The 11,394-nt window shown below is 52.0% G+C and overlaps 1 protein-coding gene across 7 annotated transcripts; it reads left to right on the forward strand.

Annotated features, from left to right (window-relative positions):
* Positions 1-1,774: 1,774 nt before the first annotated feature.
* DNAJB5 (DnaJ heat shock protein family (Hsp40) member B5) lies at positions 1,775-10,593 on the forward strand. Of its 7 annotated transcripts, none has more exons than XM_023524050.1 (5): positions 1,775-1,965; positions 2,648-2,962; positions 5,318-5,562; positions 8,434-9,035; positions 9,164-10,593. In XM_023524050.1, exons 2-5 carry the CDS (start codon positions 2,781-2,783, stop codon positions 9,395-9,397), a joined length of 1,263 nt encoding a protein of 420 aa, XP_023379818.1. In that variant the 5' UTR covers positions 1,775-1,965; positions 2,648-2,780; the 3' UTR covers positions 9,398-10,593. The 7 variants fall into 7 exon arrangements, with proteins under 7 accessions (XP_023379818.1, XP_023379824.1, XP_023379822.1 ...); XM_023524056.1 differs by having other exon boundaries at positions 2,648-2,761; XM_023524051.1 differs by having other exon boundaries at positions 1,835-2,001; positions 2,821-2,962.
* The last annotated feature ends 801 nt before the right edge of the window (positions 10,594-11,394 follow it).

The following is an 11,394-nucleotide window of genomic DNA, read 5'->3' on the forward strand; positions in this document are numbered from 1 at the left end:
CTCATCCCATCACTCTGTCCCATCCTTTTGCTGCTCACCCATATCCTATTCCTTCTATTCCTTGTTCCCCACTTCCCCTTCCCTCCTTATCCCCGCTCTTTCCCTCCCCACCACATCCTCCCCTCCTCTCCTTATGCCCCTCATCCCATCTTCCCTGCCCTCCTCTCCTCATCTGCCTCACCCTACCTTCCCTCCCTCCTCTCCTACTTCCTCTTACTCCATTTCATTTCCTTTCTCCACACCTCACACCCCTTTCTACCTGGGATCCCCATAGTGAGTACTACAAAGAAGACAGGTAATGGAGATCATGCAGACCTGACCTCAGGACCTCTAGACCTCTCTCCTGCTCTGCTATGATCTTCTCTGCTCTGTAGCCTAGGTACTGATGCTCTAAAAGCCTCAGTTTCCAGCTCTATCCAGTTTGTATGACCTTATGGGTATCCAAACTCTGTCTTTGAAACAAAAAGGCAAAGAGAAGTTAGTGAGAGCTTCTGCCTCAGCCCTTCCTTTGTCCTCAAACCCTCCAAGAATTCCTTTCCCCTCTTCACCCGGGGGTTATCCCCTCCCCAGCCCTGTTCCCTCTAGCACAGATGGGCCTGGGAGACAGTGACGTGGGCGCCAGGCACCGTGTCTGCTCAAGCGTCGGCTTCCGCTGGCAACCACCTCCGCATCCCTGCCTGCTCTGAACAGCGGGGATACTGGGATTGAGATGTAATGCGGAGTGGGGGTGGGGGTGGGACTGAGATGGGAGATTCTGAGGGTGTTAAAAAAGAAGATCAAGTGGAGCTGAGATGATGGGTTAAAGAGGGGAGTTAGGATAGGGGAGATCATGGGAGCAGAAAGAATTAAGAATAGGATATGACAAAAGATCATGGGGGAAAGACAGGAGATCATACGGGGCCAAGAAGAGGGAAAAACAAAGGGGGGTTAAAATGTAGGGACCCAAAGGGGAAGTAGAATGAAAGATTATAGAGAACTTTAATGGAGATTGTGGGAGTTGCTGAGAAGGGGCTGCTCATGAAGAAGCTGGGATGTAGGGACTATATAGAGAATGAAAAGGAGACTCAAAGACCCATGGAGGTGCCAAACATGAGAACTACCAGGTTACAAAAGAGAGAGCGGAAGGGCACTTAAACTGCATATCTAACGGGGTCTGTTTTGAACTTCAGTTAGGTCACGTCAGGTCAACTCTGGGTCAAGGTAAGGTAAAGCTAAATCAGGTAAGGTCGAGGTCAGTTCAGGGTTTGATGGAAAACAGGTTAAGAGGTGACCTTTTGACTCTGGTCCAGAGACTACATCTCCCAGAGTGCACTATTCTCTCGCCTACCCTCCTAAGTGATATAAGGAGAGAATTCCCAGAGTCATCAACTGGTGGGCGCAGTTTTCCTTTAAGACTCCCTTTGACGTTGCACGGGTTCCAGAAGGTTCTCCCGGGATTCGAGTGGTGGCCGGTACGTCCCACCTTCTCAAACCGGAGATTGGACTACTATATGCGCACCGCCCCCCCCCCGCCCCCCGCGCCTCCTGGCTCGGGTCCGAGCACCATAGACCAACCAATAAAATCAAAGGGCGCATGGAGTTACCGCCCCCTGTCCTATTCACCAATGACACGACGATATAGCGAAGAGGTGTGGTTGACTGATCCCAGACTGCACCAATCAGACCCACACCAATCACTGCCAGGAATGTGTGCGTGTGTGGCCGGGTGACAGGGGCGGAGATTGGGCGGCTACTACTGAGCCACTCGTTGAAGGCTGTCCAATTACAGCAGAGGCTGAGTTGAGTGACGGGTAGACGGCGCAATGGGCGGTGCAAAGGCGGAGCCGTAGGGGCGGGTCCCCGGGCCCGCTGTCTGCGGCCGGCGGGCAGGCGACTCCTGTCCCGAGTGGAGGCGGCGGAGCCGGAGCCGGGGGAGGGGGCACTGGCTGTCTGACGGACCGCGGAGGCGCCCGCAGCTCCTCACCGGTGAGGGCGCCACGCTAGGACCCGGGGGTTCCGAGAGTGAGTGCGTCGCGAAGCCAGGGGTCCTGGTGTCAGTGAGTTGGGACACTGAGGGGCCATCGGCTCTTCTGCCATGGGGGTGCGGGGACTTGGGCTCTGCAAGGTGCTAGTTGTCTGCGACCCTTTTACAGGGAGCAGCCAGCGTCTGAGCCAGGGGAGAGTCGAGTCGGGTGGGGTCGGATTGGGTACCACGGGGCGGAGGCGTTTCTGAACAGGCCCTGACAGCCAGCACCGGTGACATCACCGACCACCCTCCCCCGCTGGAGCCCCCACCCCTTCCCCCCCTCCACCCCCATCCTCTCCTCGCCGCGCCTTTTGTCCCGGCGGAGCCCTATTCTGCCCCGCCCCTCCCCGCTCATTTGTGAGGGAGGAGACTCCCCGTCAGTGACTTCATTGAGTAGGTTCTTGGGAATTGGGGTCGGGTCCTCCCCGGAGAGAGAGGCAAGAGGAACTCGCTGCCTCTCAGGCCCTCACTGACAATCACACCTGTCACAGGTTCACACGCTGCCACTCACAGCACACGCTCGCACTGCTAGTCTTACTGTCACACTGTCATACAGTCATTCACAATCATCCAGACATTACTGCACCTGAGAGCAGGTGGCTGCTGGATCCCATCCCTTCACTCTCCACACCTGGGGATCAGGTCCAACTCCTGCTGCACCGGACTGGCCTTGCTGGGCAAGTGCCTCCTGAAAACCTGAGGAGGTGGCTTCCAGAGCTGCAGTTCTCCAAGCAGGCTCCAGTGGAGCAATCAGAGGTGAGGGGCTGGGCTGGGCATGTTTAAGCGCACAGTGCTCTCCTGCCCATCCCCAGCAGCACCCCCACTGCAGGCCCGAGGAGCTTTCCGGAGCTTCCCACACTTCTGGGGAGAAGACTTCTTAGCCAGCTTGATGTTTAAAATTCAGCTGGAGCCCTTAAAACTTCGAGCGTGGACGCTGAATGGGTTTGTAAAGTTTCGGTAAGTCCCTCCGGAGAATGGCACTCATACCAAGTCAGATCCTCCATATCACATCGCACCCCCCCCCCCCATTGCCTACCTTCTTCCTCCATCTCATCCTCATCTCATCCTCATTACATATAAGAACACCTTTCTACCTCACCCCTACATTTGAATGAAGTACACCCCTTATCATACATCTCCTATGCCAAACACTTCAGGCATCCATTTTCCACAAATATCTCTAGTATTTCAACTCTCTACATCTCTCTTTCGACCCATTGATAATCCATTTCCCATCTCAGTCATTTACATTTGTCATCTTTCATCCCCCTCCATTAGTACTTCATTTTTAATATCAACAATCTCCCCTCCCTATACCACTCCTCTTTGCCATTTCTCCTCATTTTTCATTCCTGCCTCTACATTAACATCCTCTTCATTCTTCTCCACCAAAGGCAGTGCCATGCCATGGGGCTCCTTTGTCATTCCAGCACATGGCTTGTGGGTAGGGGGAGGAGGGAGGAAAGGAGGAGGAAAAAGGCAATTCCTGAAAGAGCTTGCCCTGTGTCTGTGGAGGCAAAAGAATTATAGGTCTAGAACAGCTAGGAGGTGGGTGCCAGGAAGGAAGCTGGCTGGATGAAATAATGCAGGGACATCAAGAGGAGGGTGGGAGAAATGGTAAGTTGTTCCACTTGCCCTCTACGTAGGAGATGCTATAGGGGCACCCTCTTGGGTGTGCTAGGGTTCTTTCCCAGTCCCAAGGGAAAAAAGGTATGGGCCAAGGCAGAGATCCAGACCACCCCCCAGCTCCCTCTCAGACAGCTTTTACTGCTGCTTCCGAAAATGGCTGCCCTCCCCCAGATGCTCTTTCTTCTCTGCCTCCTCCAACCCTAGCCTCCTCCACCAGGCGTGACATGCTGGTAGGGGGAAAGGGGGTGTACCCGCCTTTTTGGAACCTTCTCTTCGTCAGAGTGAGGTGACTCTTAGAACCATGAATCAACCCAGCCACCTGCAATAGGCCCTGTGGGGGCAGGAGCTAGGGCTGTTGTCTCTACCTACCTGGAGCCTTGAGGCCTCCTCTTACCAGTTAGAGCCCTCACTCCTGCCAAGAAACCCTGTACCCCTTGCTGAAGCAGTCAGAGGCAAAAAAGCAGGCTTTAGTTGTGGCCGCCAGCCCAGGACATTGCTAGAAAGACTCTGGTTCTCCGGGCTTTGGCAGGGGTTGGCTATATCTCAGAAGGGCTGGAGAATGGCTTCTGGCCATTTCCTCAAATAGCTCTAGCTATAGGAAAGTCCCCTTCCCTTCATATCCACCACAGAAACGTTGGTGGAGGGAGATTAGTGTGGAAGAATTAGAACCCTGTGTTTTTCCCTCACATAACAAATACTCCTGCATCCAGCTTAGAAGGGCCTATCAGAAGAGTGTGGGCCTGGCACTGGGCCAGATCCTAAACCACAGGGCAGGTAAGAGGGATGGATTCATAGGAAAGGTATTAAGGAAATGGTAGTTAGTACCCAATTGTCTCCTAACAACTAAGGTTTAAAAAGGCCCTATCCCTAGGATGCTTTTGCTCACTAACACTGGTGCTTAGATGGCACAGACATATCTTCACACACAGTTTTGTGTGTAGACATTGGGAAATGAGTAAAAGGAACTGCTGCCCTAGTTAGGGGAAGGACAGTGTCACCCCCCCACCCCTTACTAATGAGGGAGTTAGAAAGAGCAGTTTCCAAAGACTATGAGTCATCCTCTGATCTGAGTCACACACGAAGCTTAGCATAGTCTGGGGAATGGGGGTAGGGGGGCCTGGGGTCTCCAATGGCAGAGAGGACTCCAGGCACGCATACCCTGACTCAGCCTGGCTGGCTAGGGCAGCTGGCTGAAGACTTGGGCCTGTCCCCAGGCCTGGGCCACTGCTGCAGCTGACCTTAGTCGGGCTCCATGCCTGAGGCATGGCGTAGGAACCCACGATGCTCAGGTGACCTCACCCAGTACACTGATCTTCACTAGCTTCTGTGTGTAGGTCTGTCAGTCCATGGTGCCACCTCACTCAGCAGGGCCTTTCAGGGGTCCTCAGTCTGGCCCAAGGACCTGGGCCTTAGCCTAGCCCCAAGAAGTGGGCCACAGTCCCCAGCTTCCTGCTAGGAAAACCCAGGAACTGAGGAAAGAATCACAGAATCCTAGAATGTCAGAGCTGGAAGAGATCATCTAGTCCAAACTTTTCATTTTATTGATGGGGAGACAGAGGCCCACAGAACAGGCATGACCTGCTGAAAGTCACACAGTGACTTTTAGAGATTGCAGGATCATCAGGAGCAGCGCTGGAACAGAGGGAACGGTGACATCAAGGATTGGCCCTGGATTTCTTTCAGAAACAAGGAGACCAGTGCGGGTCCAGTGGCTGTGATGGGAAAGGATTATTACAAGATTCTTGGGATCCCATCGGGAGCCAACGAGGATGAGATCAAGAAAGCCTATCGGAAGATGGCCTTGAAGTACCACCCAGACAAGAACAAAGAACCCAATGCTGAGGAGAAGTTTAAGGAGATCGCAGAGGCCTATGATGTGCTGAGTGACCCTAAGAAACGGGGCCTGTATGACCAGTATGGTGAGGAAGGTAAGAGGGCAGTGCTCTAGCCTGATGCTGGACCCTTGTCCTTATTTGGGGTCCTGGATGACCTGGTTCTCATAGCAGGGAAATGGAGGCTGAGGAGGGGGTGAGGGAGGCAAGTGTTCCCAACACTGATACCCAGAAGAGAAAAAAGACCACCCACTACCCAGCCTTGGCTTACCAGAGTTCTCCCCACCTCTCTCTACCCCTCTCCCTCCTTAAGTTCAGGCCTTAGAGAGGTTTAAAGCTAGAATTAGAGGCCTTCCCCCTCCTACCGTTCCCTCTCAGCCTTATTAGTCCTGCCTGAAGTCCCTGCTGCTTCATTGGCTGATGGGGAAGGTTAGGGAAAGGGAGTGTGTGGCTCTCTGAGGACAGAGCATTTACATTCATCAGCATAAAGATTTGGCCCTTAAGCAGCCTGGGAATTAACCACTGGAGCTCTGAGAGAAATGGTTGTCCCGGATTTCTGCCCCCTCCCTGCCCACCTCAGGCCATCAGAACAGAGGTGGAGTCTGCCTCCCTGAGGAAGTGGCAAGGATCCAAGAGTGGAAAAGGAACTGCTGCTGGCACCTTGCCCCCTCCCTGGGGTAGCTAGTGGCCACGCACAGGGTGGCAGGAAAGGCCCAAATAAAGCCTCTGAGAGGGCGGCCCCTCCCCGCACATCCCACAGGCATGATGTAGCTGCTAATTCTGGGCCTGCCCCTCAGGGCCGCCTGCCACCCGCCAGCCACAGGCACCTGTCAGGCTATATTAAGAGACATAGTCAGAGCCAAGGACTCTCCTTACCAGGAGGAATTGTCCTTCCTCCCTAGGCATCCACCTTTCTTGCACATTGTCCTCACTCTCCCCACTCTAGCCTCAAAATTAGATGGGCTAAAGGTATGTATTGTACTTGATAAAGAGTAGGCACTCAAAAGAATGTTCTCTTCCTCACCTTCTTGCTTTGTGTTCCGTGCCCCTATCCTCTGTGCACCCTAGTCCTCCCAGCCCCCTATTCTTGTTCTCCATACTACTAATTTCTTCCATTTTTCCCCTGCTTACCTACTAGACTTGCCAACTCCCAAATTCACCAGGCCATCTTCCGGAATCCCCAGTATTCTCTCAGCTAAGAAATTTTTCTCTCTGGGACAGAGGGATGGGAGCAGTAGGGGTGGGGAAGAGGGAAGCTATGCAGACACCATGCCACCATGTGACCTGTCTAGGAATTGCACTCATTCCTCCACTTGGCTTCACCTTTGTTTAGGAAGAAGGTAGGAGCTGGGAGAACCACCTGGAAACTTCACCCCTCCAGCATGACCAAGCCTAAGTGAAAGGCAACGCTCAGCCCCTAGGCCCAGACACAGGGCTCTAATGCAGATCTGCATCCAGGAGGGCTCCTGAGGATGCAGCACAACCTTAAGGAGATATCCAGGGCCTGGGGAGGGAAAAGCAGCCTTGGAAATGTGGGTTATATTTCTGTCTGCCTTGCCTCCTTCCCAACAACCAGACAGAACAGTTGTGCACATAGACTCTGTGCTTAGCCCTGGCTGGGGACAAGTTGTTCCCAGCTTGAAAAGGGGGTGGTAGTGGTACAGCAGGAATCCCTGCAGAGAAATTACCTCTTCCTGTTGTCATCAGTCCAACCTCCCTCTCTTACTGAGCTCTGCCAAGCTTCTTGAACTCACCTGATAATCAGACCCTCAACAGAAGGAAAGAACAGATCCTGAGTCTTAGGGGAGGGGCGAAGAGGCAGCTGTCCGAAGTCTCTGAACTGCCTGCCACTTGGCCTCTCTAATAAAATCCAAATCTGCCCTTGTGGTTTCAGGAAATAAGAGGCTAATTTAGGCTCAGGCTTCCACAGCCAATTGAAATTCTAGATAAAAGGCCACGAAGAGAAGTCCCTTCCCCGAATCTGGGCCCCACTCGGAATCTACATATTCTAGAATATGATTTCTCAGTGTTAACCCTCTGTTCCACTCCTTCCCACACCCCCTACTACCCCCATCACCACCACTACCAACCCCCATTAAGGCTGCCTCCAGGAATCTGAGCCCCTTAGACAGGACCTGACTTTAGAGAGAGCAGCTGGGGTCACCACCCACAATGTGCCAGCTCATTCATGCATTTTGGTTGCTCTGACATTAAGTATAAGGGGTAGAGCTTTGTGTTATATAACTCCAGGGAGCTCCATTCCCATTGTAGTCTATGACTATCCAGTGGGTGAAGGGCACCCCCTGGAGTTGTGCAACACTGTGAGTCCTGAATTTGAGAACAAAGCATTTGAAAACTTTTTCAAGAGAAATAGCCCCTCATCTCCAAGCTAATGAGCCTTCCTGCTTTTTTTGGGCCTTCCCAATTTCCCATTTGGTCAGAAATCAGGGAAAGAAGAAACCATGTTAGAAGCAGACTAAGAGTGGGCTTCTTCCTAGACTGTATTCCCACCTTATTTGAGACAGGTCACTTACTAGCCCCTTGCGTGGTCAAATCCTGTCTTATTGCCTCTTGCTTGTGTGTCTTTAGAGATAAACCAAAATTTAGGAGCCAGGTATAACTTGTAAAAATTTGGGAGCCAGCCCAGCCATTCAAAGCTTTGTGAGACATCTTTGGGTCATGGGTACATGGAAGAGATTACAGCACTAGAAGTCACATTCTCCAAGTCTTAGCTTTTCCACCTATTGGGTATCTCAGCCTCTTTGAACCTCAAGATGTGCTTTATCAGTAAATACATAATTAAGAGTAAAAATTAATCTTGCCAGAGACTTTTCTTACTTTATTAGGCCAGCCCTCTCTATGGAAGTTAAAGAGTTCTTGCTCTGGGCCCATGAGCTGGGAGCTAGAGGGCAGAGGGAGGAGACTGGGGTGGGGACCAGCCACACTGCCCCTAACTTCTCTTTCCAGGCCTGAAGACCGGTGGTGGTTCATCAGGTGGCTCCAGTGGCTCCTTTCACTACACCTTTCATGGGGACCCCCATGCCACCTTTGCCTCCTTCTTTGGTGGCTCCAACCCCTTCGATATCTTCTTTGCCAGCAGCCGCTCCACTCGACCCTTCAGTGGTTTTGACCCAGATGACATGGATGTGGATGATGATGAGGACCCATTTGGTGCCTTCAGCCGCTTTGGCTTCAATGGGCTAAGTAGGGGTCCAAGGCGAGCCCCAGAACCACTATACCCTCGGCGTAAGGTTCAGGACCCACCTGTGGTGCATGAGCTGCGGGTGTCCCTGGAGGAGATTTACCATGGCTCCACCAAGCGCATGAAGATCACAAGGCGGCGCCTCAACCCTGACGGGCGAACTGTGCGCACTGAGGACAAGATCCTGCACATTGTCATCAAGCGTGGCTGGAAGGAAGGCACCAAGATCACCTTCCCCAAAGAGGGTGATGCCACACCTGACAACATCCCTGCTGACATAGTTTTTGTGCTCAAAGACAAGCCCCATGCACACTTCCGCCGAGATGGTACCAATGTGCTCTACAGTGCCCTGATCAGCCTCAAGGAGGTATGGCCTGGGTCAGGTTGGGTGTGTGATGAAGGGGGATGATAGGAACATTCTTTACCCATTCCAATCTTTTCCTCTCTTACCACTGTACTCAACCTTTTCCTCAATCTCTGCCTCATTTTCCCTAGGCGCTGTGTGGCTGCACCGTGAACATTCCCACCATTGATGGCCGAGTGATCCCTTTGCCCTGCAATGATGTCATCAAGCCAGGCACCGTGAAGAGACTCCGTGGGGAGGGCCTTCCCTTCCCCAAGGTGCCCACCCAGCGAGGAGACCTCATTGTCGAGTTCAAAGTTCGCTTCCCAGACAGGTTAACACCACAGACACGACAGATCCTTAAGCAGCACCTACCCTGTTCCTAGGCTCTGCCCCAACCAGCCCAGAGTCTACCACAGCAATACCCCCACACTCACCCCACCCAGTGTGCACCCAGCCTGATGTCTACTGGACACTGGCAACCTTTTCTAAAATGCAAAAAAACAAAACAAAAAAAAACACCCCACTGATTTTCAGGAAAATGTTCCTGTCCCTGACCCTTTTCAGAGCTGGGCTGCCTTGGGGGATTGGGAGGGAGGTGGGGAGAACTAGCCCAGGCTAGGGGTCAATTTTCATGTCATTAGCTTTGAATCCAGTTCCCACTCCAGTGGCTGGAGAGTGACCTGAGTGCTACTTGAAGATATAGAGATTCCTTGTCCATGCCTGTAAATAGCATGCCCTCCTTCCCCTCTCAGCTTTGCTAATTCCTCTCCTCTCCCTTCCCTTTGGCTTCCTCCTGTTGGGGGAAGAAGAGGACAGAAAGGACATTGCTTTCCTACCCCAGCCCCACCCCCAGGTCCATAGTGTCTAAGGTTATCACATGCATATTCATACACACAAAGCACTCACCTAGGGCTGTCTGTGCCTCTCCAGGGTTGAGATTGGAAGGGAAGGTCCGTAACCCATGAACTGGGCCATTGAGCACAAGACACTTTTCATTTGGGGCAAGGAGGTGAACAGGGCCATCAGCAGCCTCCCTGATAGCCCCCCTGCCCAGACCCCACAGAGCTGGAAGTTCTGTCCTCCCTGTTGCTCTCAGGAGTGTGTAAGGGTGGAGCGGAAGGGGGTCTATTGTACTAAAGCTAAGCAGTGCAGGGCAGGGTCCATCTCCCAGCCTTCATCAGGAAGGGAAAAGCCTTTGGGGTCAGGTAGCAGCTATTCCCCAGCAAGAGATTCAGGGTCACAGGTTTCTCCCCACACCTCTGAACTCAGGGCCTAGCCACCCCCAAACTTCTAAATCCCTTTTTTGTGATATGTGAAGCTACTTATTTCTTACCCTTCATGGAGGCTGTATGGGGAGTTTCCAGCCCTTTGATGCCTGTGTGACCCTATCCCACTTCCACAGTTGTATAAAGGTCAAATAGTGAAGGAACCAGGGGAGGACTTCTTCAGCAAGGTCTTGGGGTGGGGTCTTCAGGTTCTCTCACTTTGACAAGCCCCTTAATGTTTTTATAGTAGTTTTTTTGTATTTTTTTGTAATGACAGTATTATGAAAAAAAATAAAATATTTTAAAAATATGGCTTTTGAGCAAGAGCAATGAACCTGGGGTTGGGGGTGAGTGTGCAGTGCCACTGTCAACCTTCCTGCAGGCCCCTGGTGACCTTTGAGAAGTCCAAGTAGGCCCTCAATATAAGGTGAAGCTGACTCCTTCCTTCCTCTAAGCGCAGACTCCTGGGATTTCCAAAACGTATGCCACAAATAGCAAAGACAATATATCACTCACCTGTTAAAAAAACAAATCTATTTGGAAAGAATAAATATCCTTGGCTATGAGAAACAGAGTCTATCCTCTTTGAAGGATGTGCTAGCATGAGAACTAAGAGGTTTTCTCTACATAGACTGCAATTTTCCTTTGAAAGAAATTTCCCTCCTAGGAAGAAATGGAAGACTTTCCAGCTGACTAGAAGAGAAACATCCCCAAACAGATGGGGCAGTGAAGAAGACAGCCTGGAAGTACCTGGAATCCTTGGTCCATGCTGGTGGGGCCTGGCTGGGGACACAGGCTTCCTGGGAGGCATGAACATTCTTGCTGATCCTTAAATCTCACAATTTTCCAAGGATGTCTGTCCTGGCCTCTGAGGAACTGTCCTTGCTGAGACAACTTTAGCCCTCAGGGCCCATGTGCTGTGCTGACTGCATGATGCACTTGTCACTTTCCTTGGTATTGGTAGGAAGGAGCCCTGTAGTTGCAAGAATGCTCATTTGTGGGCTTTGCCTGAGCCTGGACTTCCTCCTGCTGCTTATATTCCTCTGGGCCTGAGCCCTGACCTTTTCCAGGATCAGGCTCATGACGTCCATGCCCTCCTGAATTTCAGTGTCCCC

The sequence above is a fragment of the Pteropus vampyrus genome, unplaced genomic scaffold (genome assembly GCF_000151845.1).
Source record: "Pteropus vampyrus isolate Shadow unplaced genomic scaffold, Pvam_2.0 Scaffold436, whole genome shotgun sequence".
Lineage (NCBI taxonomy): Eukaryota > Metazoa > Chordata > Mammalia > Chiroptera > Pteropodidae > Pteropus > Pteropus vampyrus.

Excerpts from the sequence above, each read along its gene's own strand:
- DNAJB5 (XM_023524050.1), top strand. The coding sequence starts at position 2,781 with ATGTTTAAGCGCACAGTGCTCTCCTGCCCATCCCCAGCAGCACCCCCA. Across the intron at positions 2,963-5,317 it reads AATGGGTTTGTAAAGTTTCG|AAACAAGGAGACCAGTGCGG; the intron begins GTAAGTCCCTCC and ends GATTTCTTTCAG. Across the intron at positions 5,563-8,433 it reads TGACCAGTATGGTGAGGAAG|GCCTGAAGACCGGTGGTGGT; the intron begins GTAAGAGGGCAG and ends TTCTCTTTCCAG.